The 22,561-nt window shown below is 35.9% G+C and overlaps 1 protein-coding gene across 5 annotated transcripts in view; it reads right to left on the minus strand.

The window, feature by feature from the left end:
* Window positions 1–168: 168 nt before the first annotated feature.
* The window catches only part of LOC131429963 (glutamate [NMDA] receptor subunit 1), a 641,009-nt gene continuing 618,616 nt past the window's right edge, over window positions 169–22,561 (minus strand). For 4 of the 5 annotated variants that reach the window (XM_058594515.1, XM_058594513.1, XM_058594512.1 and 1 more), the window contains 4 exons: window positions 6,634–6,720; window positions 1,072–1,345; window positions 590–1,016; window positions 169–535 (listed from right to left, as the gene is read on the minus strand). In XM_058594515.1, the coding sequence (XP_058450498.1) occupies window positions 281–535; window positions 590–1,016; window positions 1,072–1,345; window positions 6,634–6,720 (1,043 nt within the window). In that variant the 3' untranslated portion in view covers window positions 169–280. The remainder of the gene's footprint in view (window positions 536–589; window positions 1,017–1,071; window positions 1,346–6,633; window positions 6,721–22,561) is intronic. The other variant, XM_058594514.1, reaches the window with a different exon arrangement.

Raw genomic sequence — 22,561 nt, forward strand, 5'->3', positions numbered from 1 at the left:
CACGAAGAAATGCCCCTGACATCTTAGAGCTAAAGCAATCTGCCTTAATGAATACATTCTGAGAAAAAAAAACTATATATATTTTTATTCACTAGTCAAGGCGAAGTATTGTACGGAATCCCACTATATAGATTCATGATAATTCAATAATAATTATAATAATTCAAATTTTCTTGCACATAGTACTAGTTGGCGAATTTTATTAATAGCGGAATAGTTTTAATGAGAAATACCACATTTGACGTTTCTATTTGAAGCATTTGAGCGAAACTATAACTTTTTAAACTACAAGGTGAGAAACGTCTGTTGCGTATGTGGGCATATATCTAGGTGGAGATTTGAAAGAATGATCGTTATTTCTTCGATTTCGTGTAACTTCAGGGTCACCAGGCCATGCTCTTTCCGGTGTACGAGGTGGAATTAGTTTCGGATTACGGTTTTTATCGATAACTTGACTGATTGACTTAGATACAGAATTTAATCCCACGTTGTACTGTCGTTGCATTGCCATTGATGCACGTAATGTTTTTCGCTTCTGAAAAGATGATATTCACGGCCAGTTGTATTTAAAAAATGAAAGTATCTTTACCTCTATTGTTCCTCTCCATTTATCTGCCGCATGCCTAGCTATTTCCATTTTTTTTTGTTTTTTTATTTGATGCTTTTTATATACAACTTCAATAATTATTAAACCTATTCCTCCTACAATACCCGCACCAACTAGAATGAACACTCCAGCCATGTTTTTTAGCCCAAGTGTATTAGGAGTCTTCTCGAACTGTTCGCATTGTTGTATATTTCCGTGGAAAATCCATTCTTTGTCTAGCGATTCCATGAAGCCGCTTTCGTGAAAATCCAGTATCGCTAATGTTACAGCATCGGTCCAAGCTGATCCTTTCTGTAAACCGATACCATAGCCACTTCGACCAAAGAGTTCTCCTGCTGTAACTAGCTCGCAATCTTTGGCAGCTTCGTACTCTAAGCGTGAAGAGTCCCATATGAAAGCCATTAATTTACTGTAATGAAATAAATATAAGGTTGAGCGGCAACAGCCTAAATGATATATTTCACCCGTCTTTAACATCCTGAATAGCTTGTTCAGCTGTGGCATAATTATTTGCTTCCATAGTGCGGTACATATTAGATAGTTCCACTTGTCTTCGAAAGTACATATCCACAGCCGACCCTTTGACTGTTGCACAAGTTAAATTTTCCATTGTATTGCGCAAGCGGGCGTCGTTTATCCCAGATAGTTTAGTTTTGGGGCGTTCCAATACAAGAAAGGCTGCTAAGTTCGCGGTGTATGAAGCTACAATAATCATTGCAAAGCCGGCCCATACCATACCTAAAAAAATGTGTTTAGCTATTACATTGATATTGTTGCACAAAATTCGCCATGATGGCAATTCTCAGATGAACTATGCACAGAAAACCCAATTTACGTGACTAAGACATGCACATTACAAAACACCCTGCATCGAGGAGACACTGATACATCTGTTTAGTTCACTGCGTAACATTTAAATACAGGCCCGTACCCAGGATTTCATTTCTGGAGGGATCCAAAAATTAAAAAATAATGTTACTGAAGATTGCTTATGTACCTAATATTCGGTGTGCCTTTTACGGGTGATTTTAACAGACACTTTAAACTTTTCCACTGGAACTGATATTGTTTTACATTTCATTACGTTTACTGTCTTGTTATTTCTGTAACACATGTCTGAGACCATCTGAATAATTATATATCTGTTTTTGATTTTGGGAGTAAATGAATGCCACGCGAATCGCACAGATGGAAGTCGCATGTGACAGCCATGAGCGAGCGCTACGTGAATATAGTGGCGACAGTCTTACTCGTATTGGGCGATGAATGTTGGGTACTAAATGATGAAAATAACTTCATTTTCGCGAATTTTTTCCAGAACTATCGTTCAAAAAAATAAGTTCAAATGTTTTGCACGATAAAAAGCATCATTCGAACAACATTTCGTAATCTGTTCGTGGAAAAATATTGAGAAACTAGCTGACCCATCGAACATCGTTTCGCCCAAAAATTATTTTTATTATCATTTCCATTATTTTTTCTGATTACTCAACCTGCAATCAATGGACTTCGACGCACATTCGCTTCAGCCCTTCAGATTATCATATCATTCTTTGAGTCAATACACTGAACGCAGATTCCTCTCTAATGGTTTCGATATATCATAATAGACATTTTTTCTTCCAGATGTGATTCTAGCTACCGGTAATCGATAAAAAGTTCAAAAAACAGAATTTTGTATTGTTATACTTAACAAAATGTTGAAGACTTTCTTTCCTAGAGTTGTTCATTCGGTAGAGTAAGATTTGTATTTAGCCCAAGTAACCAAAAGCTCGTAAATAAGATTTGGCTTAAGCAGCACACAATTTATTCTGAACAGTACGTTTTATAAGGAATTGTTCATTTTTGAATCTTCGCCTGACACAACAGAACAAACTTTGAAACAGTTCCTTGTACAGCTTTGAAGCAGCGAGAAAGTTTTCTCAGAAATTTTTCTATACGTTCAAGTACCACGCGAAGTGCTACTTCAGAGCTCTAATAAAGTGAATATTTTTCAGGTACTAGGGCACTTTTGGTTGCTTGGAGAGACGACGTTAAATTTTTATTTTGATATAGATTTTACCTATTTGAACAATCTTCTCAGAATATGAAATATAAAAAAGCAGTCTCAATCTCAAATCTCTTAGTTTTACCATTGCGCTTTTAGAGCACGATCTTTTCATTGAGTTTCTGATTTGTTAAACTCACGCTTACAATGATCAATCTGACTCCATCACACAGAATCCATCAACTGGTGAACGATATCAGAACTTTTTGTCGTTTTGTCGTGAATACGACTTACTTTACTATGGGGCACCTTTTCAAAATTAGCCATATGGAAGAATGGGCAGAACTTAATCGTGAATATCTCGACTTGTTTTAATGGCAGCAACATAATTCTTTCACTATTTCATCAAAAATATGATCAGCAATTTAGAATAATATTTTGAACAGTGTGAGATAACCACAAACAACTCAAAAATTTGGTTTTCTGAAAATTTTAAAACAACGCGGAAAACTTTACTTTTGCCTGGGTTTTTCGCGCAAGGACGACGATTTTGAGATAGTCAAGCACATATCTTCAACTGAACGTTATAAAAGGGGAACCGTGGTCGAAAATCGATCATTTCTTCTTGTGCGTTGGATGGAAACAGACGTCGGGGCGAGATGACGCATTCGAACAGCGGCATCGGAGAGCGCACCTTCTGCGTGGTTGAAAACCTCAAACGCTCAGGTCGTAGTTCTCATTTGCCTTCCGGTCGTCAAGGCGAAAAGACGCATTAAACCAGTTTCGCATCATTTGGCACTGCGAGCGGATGTGTCGGTTTGTACGCAAAGCTAGTTTCAATTCAAGCAAGAACGATTGCATCAGCTGCTGATGGTTTGCATTGGAGAGAAAGAAAACAAGAAACGGAAAATGGACAACATTATATACCATAAGCCGTCCTAATGGCTCTAAATGTTATCTAAAGAGCTATTAAGATTACTTCTTTGCGGAAAATAGAAATCATCAGTTTAGTGAAAATCCAAAATAATTTGATTTGCTTCGTGCACTTTTCGCTGTGCGAAAATCGTTCGAGAAAAATGATCCGAACTGTGCTGAATATCGTAGAGAATTCCACAATTTGGTCCTTCTAAAAGGCAGAAATGAATCCTGTACAGTATCTTGATAGTTTCTTTCAATGAAATATGCAAATCCGAAATGAGATAAACGACGTCAAAAATCGTTGAAAATTTTAGTAGTGAAAAGGGGGAAAGTTTCGCAATTCACACAATCGATCAACTATCAATTCGAATTCGAAAGTGTAAAGAAATCGTGTCAGTTTTATTCGTATTCACGACATCCAGTTATGTCTCTGACATTACACACCCGTACTTTTTTTACGGTTTTATTCTGCCTACAGCGGTATTTCTAGAACAGTCATATGCATTCCTCCAGGCATTAAGCACGTAATAATTTTAATACCTTATCAAACACGTGACTCGAAATGACGAATAACATAGATCAAGTATGCATGTGAAATCTCCACACAAAACAACTCGAAGCGCGCCAAATAATTTTTTCAACGATCTAGTATATTTTTCTTCAGCGGCCCAACACTTATGCAACTCATAATGCGCCAAACACGTATCGATGATCTAGCAAGCATAGACGACTTTTTCAAATGAAAATTATGGATTTTCCCACTTTTCCGGTAAGTTTTCCTAATTTTTTGATGTGCGAACCCGGTGGGGGTAGAAACTGATCAAACAAAAAAAGTGATGCGATTACAAAGAATGATCTCTGCATATATATATATATATATATATATATATATATATATATATATATATATATATATATATATATATATATATATATATATATATATATATATATATATATATATATATATATATATATATATATATATATTTATATATATATATATATATATATATATATATATATATATATATATATATATATATATATATATATATATATATATATATACTAGTTGACCCGTCGAACTTCGTCTATCCAAAAAAATATTTGTTCGAATTTATGTTTTCGGACAGCAGAATTGTCAAACGACTAAGTAGTTAACGTATATCTCCATTATTTTTCTGATTAAGTAATCAACGGAATTTGACACACATTCATTTAGCTCAAAAAAAGAAATATCACAAGAAATTAATGTGAAAATGTGAATCACTTTTGTTAAGAAAAAAATTGAGCAAATGCATAAATTGTCATCCCATCCCTTGAGTCAATAAAAAATCTTTCTTTAATGGCTTCGACATAATGGATATAAGTTGCCACGCTTTCTCTTCCAGATGTGATTCTTGCTTTTGGTAATGGATAAAAAAGGTCACTAACTAGAATTTTGACACATACATTGAAGCAGTTCCTTGTACTGTTTTTAAGCAGCGAGAAAGTTTTCTCAGAACTTGTTCTGTATATTCAAGTTGCAAAAAGTGCCACGCGTACTTTAGAGCTCTTATAAAGTGGATATTGTTCAGGCACCAGGCATAAATAAATCCATTATGATAATCATATTGAACATTGGTATTCAATGGCCACTTATTATGTGCGCTAAATCATTAGAAATCAAGGAAAATATATTAGTTTGACATTAGCGCTTCTACAGAACAATCTCTTCATTGATTCAATCAAAATTTTTCTGACTTGTTAAACTCGCGCTCACGATGACCAATATTATTTATCTAACTCCATTACACACAACCCATCAACTGGTCAACGATATCAGAACTTTTTCTCCTGCCTACAGCGGTTTTCTAGAATAGTCATGCATTCCGCTATTGAGTCATTTGGCAAGCAATAATTGTGATATTCAATTGAGCACGTGACTTGAAATGACAAATAACATGAATGAAGAATGCATGTGCAATCACACAATTATTCGTTGCGCGCCAAACGATTTTTTCTACGATCTAGTATTCTTTTCTTCGACGGCCAAGCACTTATGCAATTCGTTATGCGCCAAACATCAATCGTAGATCTTGCAAGCATTGGCGACTTTTTCAATGGAAAATTGCATTGTCCATACAAAACAAATTCATGGATTTTTCCCACTTTTCCGGCCAGTTTTCCAAATTTTTTTGATGTACGAACCCGGTGGGGGTAAAAACTGATCAAACAAAAAAAAATCATGTAAATCCGTCCACCCGTTCTTACGTGATGCGATTACAAAGAATGAATCTCTGCATGTTTATATATATATATAGATAGATAAGTCGGTGAAGAGGTATTTTTGAGGACGCTTCTTAAAAAATCATGATTTGCGGTGTTTCTCAGCGCAGACAAATCAGAAGTGAACAAATGAGCACAGTATAGTTAGATAAGAAGTTTTTCTACACCCCCACGTTTCTGTTTGTTTTTTTTTTTTTTTTTTTACTTTTAGTGGTTGTTCAACAGGAAAACTACGATTTTTTACGACAAAATCCGCCATTTCGTAGCTGTTAAAACTCCCTAAGGTAACAAACAACGAAAAGGAAAACGTTGGAGTCTAGTTTTTTCTATGTTGAAAGTGTGGGCAAAAATTTGAACAAAATTGGTGCAGTAGTTTTTTAATGACGATGGACACGGACTTTCAAAACCTGCTTTCGAGAAAAACGCGTTTAAAGTTTTTTTGTCTATAAAATCAATGGAAACAATTTATGATTTCAGGGAGCCCGTAAGGTCTAACATTTTCAAAAATTAATATTTTTTCTTTTATAATTTATTATAATGAAACATTTCAAGATTGTTTTGTAAAGTTTTGAAGTCAATCGATTTAGATATCTTGGGCCTATGCGCCGAGCTCACGCTTCTTCGTAGAACGAGATAGCCACAAATAAAGGTCCATAACTTCCAGAGTTTCGTTCCAATAGGCTTGCGAATTTCACAGAATATTCTTGAAATGTTTTACTATAGGAAAATATAAAGAAAATAATAAATCATTTTTCAAAAGGGTTAGGCCCTACCCGCCCCTTAACGCACTTATTGGTCTCATGAGCACGAGATTAACTAGATAGGTTGATAGTCTAAGTGAACAACTTACGATGATTGTCAGGAATCATAGACTTAATCACTGGAAGTAGCATACACTTGTGCCATGCAGTACTCAAACGCAGCGTGTCGTCAAAATCTAGAGAGAAACAATCATAAACCATCGAACTTTATGAAAAGTTACAACGCAAATGAAGACAACAAAACAACTAACAAAATTGGAACTAATATAAATGAAAATGATGAGGAAAAAACGTCCCGGATAGTCCCGAATGGTCCCGTCCCGGTCGTCCTGGAATAGTAGGAATAGCGTTTAAGATAGACGTATTAACAGAGGATTCAGAGAACGAAGACTATTTTAATTCGGATTCATCTGGTACTAGATAGAAAATAAGAAACTTGAAAAATAACAACTTTATTCCATACTTGACTATTAATACATCCAATCCTAAATTTTTAGTCGAAACTGGTGTCAACAAAAACAACATGTGAGCAATGATTGAGTATTGCAAGGCCAAACACGAAATCAAAGAAAAAACGAATATTTATTTTTTATTTATTTATTTATTATTGTAATATCCATCGGATACGAAATCTACATGGATATGGGTGGAGAAAAACATAAAATATGTTATTCTCAAACGGGCGCAAAAACCACCATTTTTTTTTTAAAAAAACAACACATGATAATTATCACAATACATCTAAAACTAATAGTCGCATAACATTATTAAAAACAAAATACACATAATTTAATTAAAAACAAAAACTAAAGACTAGAAAAAATATCAAAACATAGAAGATCGTTTGACTTTACTAGCGAAGCGGCTGGATGATTCACCAAACTCAAAAAGATCTTCTACAGCTGTGAATGATCAAATGGCAGCGGCTATCGGTTCATTACATCCAAAACTAGTTCTATGAAATCTTTGCTGAAGTAGAGTGCCATTCCGCAGGGTTCGGTTATCGAAAATTAATTTCGGGTCGCAATTCCGGTGCATCGATTTCTCTGTTGATCAGTTTTGCAATAACTACTGCCTGTTGTATTTTACGCCGACGTAACAGCGATTCGATTCCGATTAGTTGACATCTATCCGGATATGGTGGAAGATATGAGTGATCTCTCCACGGTAATTTCCGTAATGCTAAACGAACAAACCGCTTTTGATCTCGTTCAATTCGCATGTACCACGAGAGCTGATACGGTAACCAAACTGATGAAGCGTTCTAAAGAATAGGTTTAACGAGTGAGCAATATAATGCCTTCAAACAATGAGGATCTTTAAAATCCGTAGCAAGTTTTGAAATAAATCCCAACTGACGTGAAGCTTTTGAAATGATCAGTGATCGATGTGAATCAAAGGTCAGTTTTTCATCCAACAATACTCCTAAATCGCTCACCTGGTTAACTCTAGTCAGAACAGAGCCACCAATACTGTAATTAAATTTCACAGGATTCAAAGTACGGTGGAACGTAATCACCTGACATTTTGCACGTTAATGATTAGCTTGTTTCTGTGACACCAATCTACGAACAATTCTAGTAGATATTGTAACCGCTGGCAATCCTCTACGGTACGAACTACGAGGTACAATTTTAAATCGTCTGCATAGATCAATTTGCAGCAGTTTTGGACATCGTTGAAAAAAAGTACGAAAAGTAATGGTCCCAAATTACTACCTTGAGGAACTCCTGAATTGTTCGTAAATTGAGATGATGTGCAGTTATCCAACTTCACTCGTAATGCTCTACCAGTCATATACGATCTTAAATAGGATACGAGCTGCGCAGAGAAGCCGAGACGATATAATTTACAAAGTATATACGAGGAACTCACGACATAAACAAATCAGTTTCTCATGACATGCTTCAAACAAAGAAAAGAGTTAAGTTTATGAAATTTTCGATGGTCTAATACAGTGGTTCCCATACTTTGTAGGTCGAATGCACATTAGGATAAATTTTTTCAATATATTATTTATTGTGAGCTAAAATTATATTATTATTATTTAAATTGGGTATTCAGCCACAAGTGGTGAGTTTTTCGGCCCTATTATACACATGATTTGGTTATTACCATTAAGACATCATTTGCCGCAATTCTGTGATTTTTATGTAGGGAAAATTGTAAACCTACTTGTATTGTGTAATGGGAAAAGGAACTTACATACTAACTTACTAACATATACAGAGAGCAAATTAATTTAATTAAAGATTGCATCGATTCTTGTCGGAATTGGCTTATAATGTTATGCGACATTACATCTAATGGTTCTATATTTTGTGAGTCTGTGTAACTCATTTGTACTAAACCATGAAGGACGCTTCAAAATCATTTTCAGAATTTTATTCTGAATCCTTTAAAACGTTTTCTTTCTGGTGGAACAATATCCTGACCAAATCGGTACTGCATAAGGCATGGCTGGTCTGGCAATTTGTTTATAAATTAATAGTTTGTTCTTTAGACAGAGCTTAGAATTTCTAATTATAAGAGGATATAAACAGAGCAATTCCAGGAATGAGAAGACGAAAAAGTGACAAAATCAGAATCGACCTACTTCGATTTGGATGAAAATTTTCACATGGCTTTAGTATGCTAACCATAAGTTTTGAACCGATGGAAAGGTCAATCCGACTCACGACTGATTTTTTAAAAGGGCGTATGTATTTTTGCATTTCACAAAAATTACCTTTTCAAATCGTTGTAACTCGGAAACCGTTAATTGTACAAAAATGACGTTCAGGAAGAAGTTGTATGGAATCGATTGGGCACTCTAAAAAATAAACACTGAAAAAAATGTTTGATTTTTTTTCTCAATAACTACAAAATAAACCGAAAAAGTTAAATTAGAAAAATCAGGGTTTTAATTTTTTTTGATAATTTTCTTTTTAAAGCTGTTATTAAAACCTACAGATTGATGGCTATCCCATCCGTGCCCTTTGAAAAATGAAGAAGTTACAACTAAAAAAATTTACAGATATTTTCGAAATTTCAAGTTCTCGTTGAAAGATAATCATTAAAACAGTAGAATATTATTCTACAGGTTTAAGGCAATAAATTTGTTCATGATATTCTTTCTTCTAAAAGTAGCTGTTCTTGAAATACTTGGATATTTAATTCAAACACATTTTTTTATATTTCTACGAATTCTTTTTTTGTTTTCTATATCTACAATTGGCACATTGTAGCAAAGCTGATTTACCGGTAGCGACACCTGCCAATGAAAAATGTAACCAAGAAAAGGAGGATACTTTCGGAAATTTTTATATCGGCAGTAGTGATTTGCAACATTTTTATCGTTTATTCAATAGTACAAATAGATATCAGTTATAAAATTACACTCGGAGTAGAAGAAAATCGATTTCAAAGTGATTACTACTACTTTTTTTTAAGTGTAAACTACGATTAAACATGAACAATCTTCAGAAATGAGTGAAATTGGGTAGGTTAGATTTTTTTCGGATCAACATTTTTTTAAACAAAAACCCGTGTAATGTTGATTTCTCGAGTACTAGAATGTATAGCGATCGAGTACTATTTATTTTGGATACTTTATTTGTTATTTCCAGGCATTTGAAAAATGGTACCAAACCAAGTTTAATGCTTTATTCTGAACAAACGGTAGATTTCGCACAATTAACTAAGATCAACATTACCACCTCAGAGTAAAAACTTTTTCTTCAACTTCAACTATGATGTTTCAAATGAATCATAAGAATCGTTCAAATGAATCGTCGAAAAGATGGAGTAATTAGAAATTTTCCTACCGATTTGACAGCTCTCTCTGAAAGTATCCTCTCTAAACAAGCAGTGCCTCTACATTTCAGTTTTGCGTCAATATGCAAATTATTACATGTACATGAATAATTCTTAATTATATTTAAGGTTTTAAGTTTTTGAAAATTGTATGAGTACTACGTGCATCGTCATTCGAATACAGTCTTGTGACGATTGTGGTTTCTGAAATCGGAACGAAAGAACTCGGTCACCCCCCGATCATATTCTTCTTGTGACACGTAACAAAAAGACATGGTCGTGAATGCATCTCGACGTCTCTGCTCTGCCCATTCATATAATTGTTTTGCAGTTGTGATTGGGTGTTTATATAGTTTAGCCAAGCTTTCAAGTCGTGCCATTCGCTTTAAATTACCCCCGAGTGCATCATCTGATCATTTACCATGAGAAGTTCCAAAAAAATACAACTCAGCATCAATGTTATACATTGATTTAAATTTACATAGACTTGCAAAAATTTTTCTGTTCTTGTACTGCGAGGCAGCTCCGTCAGACTTATGTATATTTTGCTTTTTGATGTGGAACACATCTTGATTTTCTATATAGGGGTGCAAATCAGAAATTCAAGAAAAACTACACGTAGAAATGTGGTCAGGTTTTAAACACTTACAGCTCAGTCTGTTCAATCAATTATTAATATTATTTCATCATTTGATAGGAAATATTTCTACGTATTGATTTGAATGTTCATAGCCATGTATTTTTAATTGTATATCATTGAAATGTTGAAAAATAGCTAGCAGTGTCCTATTTTGTCTGCAAAAAATCTCCAGCGTACCGGATTTCCCTGCCATAGTCGACGGTTTTGAAGGAGTAAGCGATGTATCAAAGAGAGAGCATCGCTCTGATTGGTCAATCGATGCAAAAGCGAAGCTGTTTGAAGCACGCGAATCTATAAATAGAAGCGAAATTAAAGTTAACGTTTCAGTCCTATTCCTAGCATGCTAGAGGTAGGTTGTTGCTAGACAGCAAGACAAAAACGTGCCATAAAACGATTTGAAGCTTTAAGGGCTGATGCCAGTTGTTAGCGTAAAACAGTGATGCCACTTTTTCCTGAGATCAAATCCGTAGATTTGGCTCCATTGAGACGAACTTTTCGAGTAAAACTCTTTTCGTCTGGCAAATCATCCTTCCCAATAAAGCAAAACAATTCACTAAATGCGTCTAAATGCTTAGAATGAGAAAAATAAATCAAAAGGTACGACAAATTAACAGTTTGACATTCTAAGCGATAAAGACAAACTTCTAAAAATTAGTAAACGGTGACGATAGATGTTTGATAATTAGACACGAGGAAAAAAATATTAAACAACGTTTTTTTTCCCTTTATGGGCTACTCTGGCCGAGGGTGGTGGTTACAACGATCCACACTTTCCACACCGGACGAACTAGGCTATGGTGCCCAAATGAACGCTAGTAACGAAGGAAGAAATCCTCAAGCATATAACCCAAGCGACAGATTCCTTTACGGCTATCAATTTGCAACGAAAGATACGAATATCTTCTATTGCAAGTTCGCCAGAGAATTTGTCACTTGGGCAGGAAGTGTGTGCTTCACCCTGTAACCAGTCAATCATTGAGTCGTGCGTCTGTATCGTTTTGATATTTTGTAATCCTACCAACTGCTTCTGTGTCTTGAATGTCCTCGTCGATGAAACTTTGCAAAATTTCGCATTGTATCGGTTTCGGTCTAGGCCCTGCTTTCTTATATAGTCTTTTATGTCTGAAGCGGTACTTACGATTATTACTTTAAAGTTCCTAAATCAATGAAGATATGTTTGGTCTACTAACACTAATCTATCTAATCTATTCTGATTGTTTCTATCTTTGTCGATGTTACGTTACGTTTCCTTTTGCCCCATTGCATTGCTTTTTACTTACCAAAGATAGGTAATTATATAAAATACCTATTTTGCTTCATTTTCTTGAGAACATTCTAGGGTCTTTTTCTTTGTCTTAAATCTTCGATGATAATCCTTTATTTTAACAGGCTCGGTTTTCGTTAAGAAAATAAAATAAAATAAAATCATGTGTTAGTAAGCTTGTTAAATTATATAATGTAAGGATGTACATTTAACACTAGATTGCCCAGGAAGGTCACAATATGTACACAATGGAAGGATTGCTTAAAACTTTGTGATCTTTTTTTATTCATTATTTAAGTATATATGTACTAAGGCACACTGCACGAAATTTTTGTTATTCTGTCACAGTTTTTATTATTGACTTTCTCTCTTCCAATCATTTTGACTGCTTTTGAGCAATTTAAGTCTGTACTAAGTTTTGGGCCTTCTAGTGTTGAGCACGCATCCAGGAAACAAGAACTACATGTATTTCGTGAAGAAATACTAGGTGTGATTGTATGAAATGGTCCACGTGAACCGTTCTCTTCCAGAAACACATATCTCACACTCTCAGTTAGGAGGTGACATCTGTGTCCAAGTTGGATAAACTTAAGTACATTCAAACCTTTCCCGATTTAAGAGTGTATTTACACCTGATCAATCAGTTTCGCCGTCATTGCAATTTGTAAACATAACCGATACCGAACCGGATCGGAAAGGTTTGCAAGTTCCTAAACGGTTCATAAGATATCATTTTTTTTATTTTATTTAAAAGATATTTCATTCGGGCCTATTTGCGTACAAGCTTTACGTGGCCGATTTAGCTGAGGTTTTAGATAAAAAATTTTTTGTATTGAATCTCGTTGTCACCATTTTTCTTGGCGGGAGAGGAGCTTCCATTTTCCTCCTGCGAGGATTGAGGGGCAGTTTGTTCGTGGTTAGTCTCGTCATCCATTGCCGTGGTATTGTTGTTGATTTCGTTGCTAGTTGCTGTAGATGCGCCTTGTTGTACATTGTTTGCAGTTGCTGGTTGGTTGGATGGTAAGCTGTTAACTGCAGCTGGTGTACTTTGTTCTATAGGGGTTACGTTGGATGGTTTCGTTGAAGGGGATACTTCCCTGTTGTTGGTGACTGTCACAGGTGTACTGGAGTTGCTTGGAGTTGATGTGAAGGAAGCACCGTTGTCCTTTGGTATAGTTGTCTTCTTGTCCGGTTTATCACATGGCTTACCGTAGTGAACAGTTTTTTGGCAATATTGACATGTGGCCATCTGATTGTCATAGGCAACAAGTGATTTGCACGGTATTTTTGTATCCTGGCCGAATGTCACATAAGAGGGTATAGGCCTCTTCAAGCGCATGCGTAACAAACGTACGCCATTTAGAATACCGGGGAAAAAATTCTTCCACTTTTCTTTTTCGATAGAGAGAATCTCTCCGTATTGGGACATAGTTGCGCGAATATAAGGATCGGGGACGCATGAGGGAAGATCATGCACACGCACTTCTATAGCACTATCTTCCATATATACCGGAATGTTGTACTTGATATTTTCATGCTCCACATAGTGCTCATTATTATTGTCTTTAGCGAATTGAATTGCATCCAACTCTTTATAGAACTGGATATAAACAACATTGTTGGTCTTATTGCATTGAAGTAAATGCACACGTTTAATGTCAAGATGCATTTGCTCCTTAAGCAAACCTTCAAGTTCTCGTATTGAAGGTCGAATTTTGCACTGTCTGAAGTCAACAATAATTGTATTCTTTCGTACCGGCGGTAGCTTTTGTTCGTTTGGTTCACTCATTTTCGAGGTCTATTGTTCACTACACAATACTGTACTTGGTTTCTTCTGTCCCCAACGTAAGCGGTTTTGTTTTATCGACTGATTTGGATGAGATGTAAACCTGAACTGAGGTTAGATATCAATTTACTCCTATTCCTGATAACAATAGTCCTCCTTTTTGAATTAAATTCACCAGTTCAGGGTGACTATTATATATTAATAATCATCCCAATTAGATCATGATAATTCAAATTGGTGACCAATTCCAGGCATAAGAATGCTCGAAACCACCTAATGACCTATAGTCAATTTCAAGCAGTATTAGTCCTGTCCACTCCGAGATCGATCCAGATAACATGATAATTTTCATCTTTATACTTTTATAAGCGAACGATCGATCGATCTCGGTATGGTCCGACTTTGTCAATACGAAGTATAAATTGACTCCCACCCCCATCCGCCAAAGGGGGGTACGCACCCTGTATCTCATCGTCCAAAGCCTAGGGAAAAAAATATCTCTAACAACGATGTGACAATATTCAATTATTTTTCTTAGATATCTGGAGAAATGATAAAAAATGAAAAGTCAATAATTTTTCGAAGAAATTATGATAAATCCGCAGATTTTGAGTGGTCTATCCGTAGTTCCGTAGAAATAACAAAAATCCGTAGATCTACGGATAAATCCGTAGGGTTGGCATCGCTGGCGTAAAACCGTGTCGCTCGCTGTGCGTATTACATTTCTCTTCATGCTCTCTCGTGAATGTGAAAAATGACTCTCGATGTGGCCGGGTGGCCAAGAAAGTTTTGATGTTTTCAGTCACAAGTTTGAGTACACCACATAAAATCCAATAAAGCTACCGCTTGTTTGGCAGCCTTGATGAGCCGATTTTATTTCTCTCTCATGTTTCGTTATGTTACCAGGGAACTAAAATGGCACCGACAGATGATGATGATGGTCCCGCCTCATACCCCTACAAAGGTGTGAGCTGGACGATTTATCTTAATGATAATAAATATTGCATCACATATTTTAACCAGTTAACCAAATATAAAACGATCTGGTTAATCCAGCAGGTATAGATTCTCCTGCTAAAGTACAATTGAGAACAAGAAAACATTCAAATATTTCCGATTTACTATCCAGGGTCATTCAAGAAAATTTCCAACCCGGGAAGATCCTTGAACAAATCAGGAACAAATCGAACCCGATATCTTTGTCAGTATCAGACAGTAATTCACCTGGCCCTTCCCGCCGGACCAGTTCATCGCTACACACATCAGCTACGATGGAGTAACGAGACTGCGGATGAGCAGAGCCAAGCCCAATTCCATCAACAACTTCCGATCCCTATTATTTCCGAAATATAATCAATAAATAACACGACACGTAGAATGCTAAAGCTCTCAAAAATAAAAGAGAACATATCCATTTTCAGTCATATTCAATTTCCAGATTGCCTCTACCTGCTTTGCGCGCGCGAGGCTCATACTTTTGTAGACAACTAATTTTTTTTAAACTAAACAAATTATTAAAAATCCATCATCATCATACAGAACATAACCTAATGCGTCTTACTTGAAAAAAAAAAAACAAAAATAAAATAAATACAATCTTGGTCATTTTACACAGTTTTCGAAAAAATCAAATTGCACTAATTCATTAAAGATCTAATAACAAAATAGATTTTATGTGTGAAATACACAATTTTTTTAACTCTCTCAATGTTGCAGCCCGCTTGATTCGTCCAGGCATCGAATTGAAAAAAAACTAATCCCTTTGTACAATAACGAGTTTTGCGATCTGGCTGACAAAAAGCTTGGTGTTCTCGCATCAGACGCATTTCTAGTATTGTACCTATGCAAGTCACTTCCTCTTTCAATCCGATCACACAAATATCGAGGCAGCATTCCATTTAAGATTTTGAAAATGAACACCATTGTTAAATAATATACTCCCTGTTTCACTGAAAGCCATTGTAATGCGTTCAATAGAATATTAGCAATAGAAACCACTGAGCCAGAGAATGTAAGTCCTCGTTCAAATGTGCAACCGCTTCATCCAAATCCTTAGCTGTAATGAACAGAACAGTATCGTCAGCAAACAAATTTATTTCACAAAACCGTAGAACTCGCTTCATGTCATTTATGTACATAATTAATAAAATCGGACCTAAAACACTACCCTGTGGCACACCAAGTGAATTACCCTGGAAACTAGACACAACATCGTTGAAAACAGTTCTCTGAGTTCTATCAAATAAATAGCTTTCAAACCATTTATATGCTACTCCTTCGATATAAAGCGTTGTAGTGTTTGTAACAGTATAGGTCTAGAAATTGTTTCGAAAGCGCGCTTGAGATCCAAGAACACTGCAAAAATAGTCTCTTTAATCTCGATTTTCTCCTTCCATTTTGCTAAAACCAGGTTTCAAGTGGTTTCGCAAGAGTGACTTTTCTGATCTTTAACAACAAGTTCCAAAATTTTTTCCAACGTGTGCAACATGTTAATGGGACGGTACTCCTCGGCTTTATCCGTTCCAGTAACCTTGGGGATAGGAACCACCAGCGATTCCTTCCAAACTTTTGGCACATGCCCCGTGTATAACCATTCATTTACCAAGTCCAGCAGATCGTGACCGATAACATGAAAGCAATCTTGTATAACTTTTCAGTTAACATTGTCGATACCAGCCGATTTTCCTAAATTATAACAAATATCTTTCAATTGTTCAAAAGGGATTGGGTGAAATTCAAGAAATCTACAATAATTACTAATCGGCTGTGTTATTTCAACAGGTTCACCAACCAAATCAATACTTTGATTGATCTGCTGTATACTATATATGAAATAACTGTTTAATTTTTCTGGTACCACTTGCTCTGAGTGCTCTTCTCTGCCATTAAATGTTAAAGTATTTGCTGAGCAATGTGTAGGTTTTAGTAATTGTTTAAGAATTTTCCATAACTCCTTGCTGTTTTTCTGATTTTGATCGATCTTCCTCTGAACATATTCATATCTAGTCTTCTTCAGGGCCCGTGAATAAATGTTTCGTGCATTGGTATAAGCACGCCAGTGACATTCATTATTAGTTCTACAGAACCTCTTGTACTGTTTATCCCTCTCTTGTTTTAATCGTAAGAGGTCCATTGAGTACCAGATACTTGAGCTGTTCAAACTAACGTACTTTTCAGTGACTAATTTAGTAGTACACTTTTTTAATACGTCCGTAAGAATAGATGTCCTGCGATCCAAATTTCCAGTCAACTGCGTACAATACAAGCTTCTTGACACAAGTCGAGACATGGCTTGCTTTGAATATTTTTTCCAACATTTAATTTTCACTGTGCTTTTCCCATCTCTAGGGGTACTCGCTATGGAAATTGCAATTGTCTCATGATCTGAAATCTTGCAATCGGTCTCCACACATGAATAAACTCCGTCAAAATTGGAATATACGTGATCTATCAAAGTTCTGCTTTGTCTCGAAATTCTTGTAAATTCATTCACAGTTTGTTTGAAACTGAAGAATTCTGCTAACTGTTTCAAGTGATTCGAACTCTGATCACTGAGCCAATCAACGTTGAAATCTCCCGCAATAATATTAAGTTTACTAAAATCTACAAAATTTTCCCACCAGTTTTCTAGAATTTCCAGAAACTGGCGATCGCTTGAACTAGGGGAATGTTATACAACTCCATAGTTTCCCATCTGCATGCCTCTCTCAACTGATATACCCAAGAACCAATTATTTCCAATTACTTCGTTTGATAGAATGCTGAACTTAATCGATTCTCTGGCGTAAATGGCCACTCCACCCGTGTGTCTGGAATGTGACAAGCAAAAAGCAATAGTGTAACCCGGAATACTGAACTGATCGAAAGCATCAGAATCCACTATATGTGTTTCTGAGAGCAAAACTAACAAAGGACAGTTATTCTCCACAAGATGCAACAATGCGACAAAATTAGAAGATAAACCGGCAATAGTTAAGTACAATATTTCCAATAATCTCCCCTTCGTTAGTTGCTATTCACTTATGTTGTTCTTTCTCGATTCAAGCAGTCTCAAATATACTGGACACTGCTTGCTAAATGCTGGATGGTTGATGTCCAAATTCATTTTACGTACAGTGTTCATTTTCAGACAATTAACGCATTTAAAATCAGTTGAACTACATTCAGATGTTCTATGTGCAGCATTGCATTTGGAACAATTTTCTTTATTCGAACATTCGGTGCTCTTGTGACCAAACTCACCACACAGCGCAATACGTAGAACAACTCGAAAACCAACACCTATCCCAGCCGACGCACATCTTGCCAGCGGCCATCAAGCTAGAATAAGTGTTCTTATTTACCTCAATTATAACACTATATTTGTTATATTTGAAGCGAGGATTCTCAAAGTCAGTTACAACTTTTACGTCTTCAATCACAATTTCCTGATTTTGACTTGATCAATAAATACATCAGCGGAATATCGATCACTCATCCCCACTATTTTCAGTTTTGGTTTACCAGGCGTGGGTACAACAGCATTGTAATTAACTCCATAATTGCTTTCGATGTTATTTTTTAAATGTCTTCCCCTGTTGCACACTCAACAATAATCGAACCATTTTTACCATTTTTAAAGTTACTAATCTTGTGTGCCCTTGGATCCAACTTGTCTTTCAAAAATTTTCTTATATCATCGCTCGTTTGTGACGACTCGATCGGTTTTATCACAATAACCGGGCGAGTCTTACGATTTTTAATGTTAACTTTTCTAATTTTAGATTTCCCTGATAAAATATCTGCGTATAAAATACCCTTTTTAGCAAAAACTTCATTATTGTTTTCGTCACTATCATTGTCAACAAGCATCGTTTCTTCATTATTATTTGATAATTATTTTCGTTTTCGGCAGGGATTTCTGTCAGAGTCTTCCTCTCAACAATAATTTTTTTTTCTGTTCTTTACAGCTAATTCATTGTAATTCTGCATATTATTTGAAATCGGTAAACTTTTCAAATCTTCCAACTTTTTGGCAACACTGTTTTCCAAGCATGCCATCTTTCTCTCGAAAGCTTCATTGGAAGATCGACGGGTGGCATTATGTATCTCGATTCGATTCAAATTTTTTCGAATCGACCATGTTTCGTATTATGGTTCTTGATTCAAACTCGATCATTGAGCTGCGTTCGACTTCACTCGAAGACGTATTAGATTATCGAGAAGTTTTGGTATTATGAAACCAAAACAATCGAGCTCGTAAACGACTAAACTCGATAAGAAATGGTCGAAAGCTTTATTGCTATCGACTTTGAATTTTCGAATGCGTTTCTTTTTATTTAAAGGTAATTATCGATAGCATCATGCGTTTTCATAAACATATTAGCGTTGAAAATCTTTATTCTATTGTTTGAAAATCATATCAATTGAAAGATGCATGGAATTTAAAATAATAACAAGAGTAAGTCGAAACTAAACTATGTCCAGTAACTGTGGTTTGTAATAAATCTTCTGGAACCGGTGGACGGAAAACGTTACTCAAACGGATACTGGGAAAAAGCGAAGGAAAATGGGATTTTTTAAATTTAATTTAGACTTTTCTCAGTCTTATCTGAATTACTTATAATGTGTTATGATTTTCTGCGCTATGTTCGGTTTATATTAATCAATTAATCAATAATCTCAAAATGAAATATGAATTTCAGAGAATTGGGTATTATTTACACATCTGCAAAACTCTCAGTTTTAATGGTTGGATTTAAAGATTAATTGATAAGTTTTGATCGAAATTGATCACATTTACCAGCTTGCACAGGTAGTCTCATTCAAATAAAATTTGTATGTGTACAAACAATATAAAATTTGATCCGAAATTTTCAAATATATTAGGCTTACGAAACGTGAATAATGTTTTGTATTTGTTAGGTTTCATAGCTAGTAATCGTTTAAACTCAAGTAAACTGACTTTTTTTTCAGACACCTTCAAAGTATATGAAATATGTCAAAAGTATCACCATCCTGCAATCCCATGACAAGCACGTAAATTTGACTCTTCAATAAAAGATATAAATACTACAATGAATGATTTGCTCCTGGCATACTACAACGAAAGCTGCAGAACCTAAAAGCCTTTGATGAAAACTACATACATGGACGACGTAAATTGTATTTGACTTGTAACAAAGCAACAATAAATTCTAAAGTGTATCTTTGGATTGTGTACAAACATCGGCGTCTCAATTGATTTCAATTACAGAAATGTGGTCAAATTGTTCCAAAAAGAAATTTCGCGTTGCATTTTTCTTCTTTTCAGTTCTTGAACAAAATAAATGTAATCAAAAATATCCTCATTCAGTAATAGCCGTTCAACCGAGAAGGTTGTGTATAGAAGCGTAAAGTTTAATAACGCTGGTTGGTTTACACGCGTTAAATACGACAACGGTTGAACTACAGGTAGAAACCTGTTGGCAGCAGCCGTTAAAACGTATAGTCGTGCTGCATAAGAGAGCCCTAGTGCTGGGCCAAGCTGGTGAAGGAAACAACAAAGGGCGTTTCCCAAACTCTACCCAGGCCGCAATATACAGCCACAAGTGCTGAGCAGGAGAGTGCAAAGGCACATCGAAGAGGAAGAGTGCAAAGGCACATAGAAGCAGGAGAGTGCAAAGGCACACCGGTGCGAAGGCACTTCGGTGCAGAAGCATATCGGTGCGGAGCACTAGGAAGAAGGAGACAAGACAACTCGGTCTTTCCACTGCCATACAACACGCAGGTATACACCGGTGACCTGCGCTGGTTGCAGCTGGCGAAGACGAAAGCAAATCGGAATTCGAGTGGTGCTGGATGTCAGGTAGCAGTAGCATCACATCATATTCTATCGCTACAGTGAGCTTCAGCATTGTATCAACGTCCAGATACATCCAACAAGAACATCTAGAGCAACGAGGATCTACACGGCAGTGCAACGGAGATAGACAACAATTTCAAGGTAGAAGTTTTTTCTTTTCCTTTTGATTGAGTACTGTGTAGTGTTGGTTTCAAATTTTATTTTAAAGTTTAGTTAAAAATTTTAATGTAATGGATGAATCCATGGACGTAAATCCTAGCATGAATCCGATACCCCCACGAACGAAAAAATATCAGGAGAGCTCTTCTGGGCCTTGGATAGTCTTTTTTAGACGTATATCAAAGCCATTAAACATTTTTCAAATTAATAAAGGTTTGACATCACGATACTCTTCAATCAAAGAGATCATAAAAGTAAATAACGATAAAATTCGTGTTGTGGTAAATAATTTGAAACACGCGAATGATATTGTCTCTTCGGAACATTTCAATAAAGAGTATAAAGTTTACATACCCTCCAAAGATGTCGAAATTGACGGTGTTGTTACCGAAGCGAGTCTTTCGGTAGATGATTTACTCAAGCATGGTGTTGGTCGTTTCAAGAACTCTATGCTCGAGGGTGTGAAAATACTGGAGTGCAAACAACTGTACTCAGTAGTTCATGAAGAGGAAAAAAAAGTTTATCGCCCATCAGACTCGTTTCGAGTGACATTTGCCGGGTCTGCGTTGCCGTCCCATGTCTATGTCGATAAAATTCGCCTCCCTGTTCGGCTTTTTGTTCCAAATGTAATGAATTGTACGAACTGCAAAAAATTCGGCCACACAGCTACTTACTGTAGTAATAAACCAAAATGTATTAAGTGTGAAGGGCCTCATAAAGATAATGATTGCAACAAGGAAATTGAAAAATGTATTTATTGTGGGAATAGTCCTCATGATGATATTTCAGTATGCACTGCATTTAAAGTGCACAAAGACAAAATTAAGCTTTCTTTAAAAGCACGGTCTAAGCGCACATATGCAGAAATGCTTAAAACGGTCATTGATGTCCCCCCTTTGGAAACCGAAAACGGGTTTTCAAATCTAGAGGAACCAGAGGACTCTGACTCTGACGAAAATAGTGAAGGTAATTCGTTTATCACTACCCAAGGGTCAGTTAAGAGAAAGAAGTCTTCCTCCAAATTACCAAAAAAGACACCTAAAATTTCATCTTCAAAAAAAGATCCCCGTGTTAAACAAAAAAAGTCAAAACCAAAGACTGTGCCTCCTGGTTTGTCAAATTCACAAACCAATCCAGGATCTAGTACAGAAAAAGATAATAATCCAGTGGGCTCCATTTCACAGCCACCAACAGGATTACTGAAGTTTTCGGAAATTGTTGAATGGATTTTCTCAGCATTCAATATATCTGAACCCTTAAAGACCCTCATAATGGCATTCCTTCCAATAGCTAGAACCTTTTTGAAGCAGTTATCAGCTCAATGGCCTATTGTCTCAGGTTTTGTATCTTTTGATGGATAATTTATCACCCGTCGCAAATGATACAATCACTGTCCTGCAGTGGAATTGTCGAAGCATCATGCCAAAACTTGATTCATTTAAAATATTATTGCATAGTCAAAAATGTGATGTATTTGCTTTATGCGAAACATGGCTTACTTCAAACATAGCTTTAAATTTTAATGATTTTAACATTATACGTCTCGATAG

Source organism: Malaya genurostris, chromosome 2, assembly GCF_030247185.1.
Source record: "Malaya genurostris strain Urasoe2022 chromosome 2, Malgen_1.1, whole genome shotgun sequence".
NCBI lineage: Eukaryota > Metazoa > Arthropoda > Insecta > Diptera > Culicidae > Malaya > Malaya genurostris.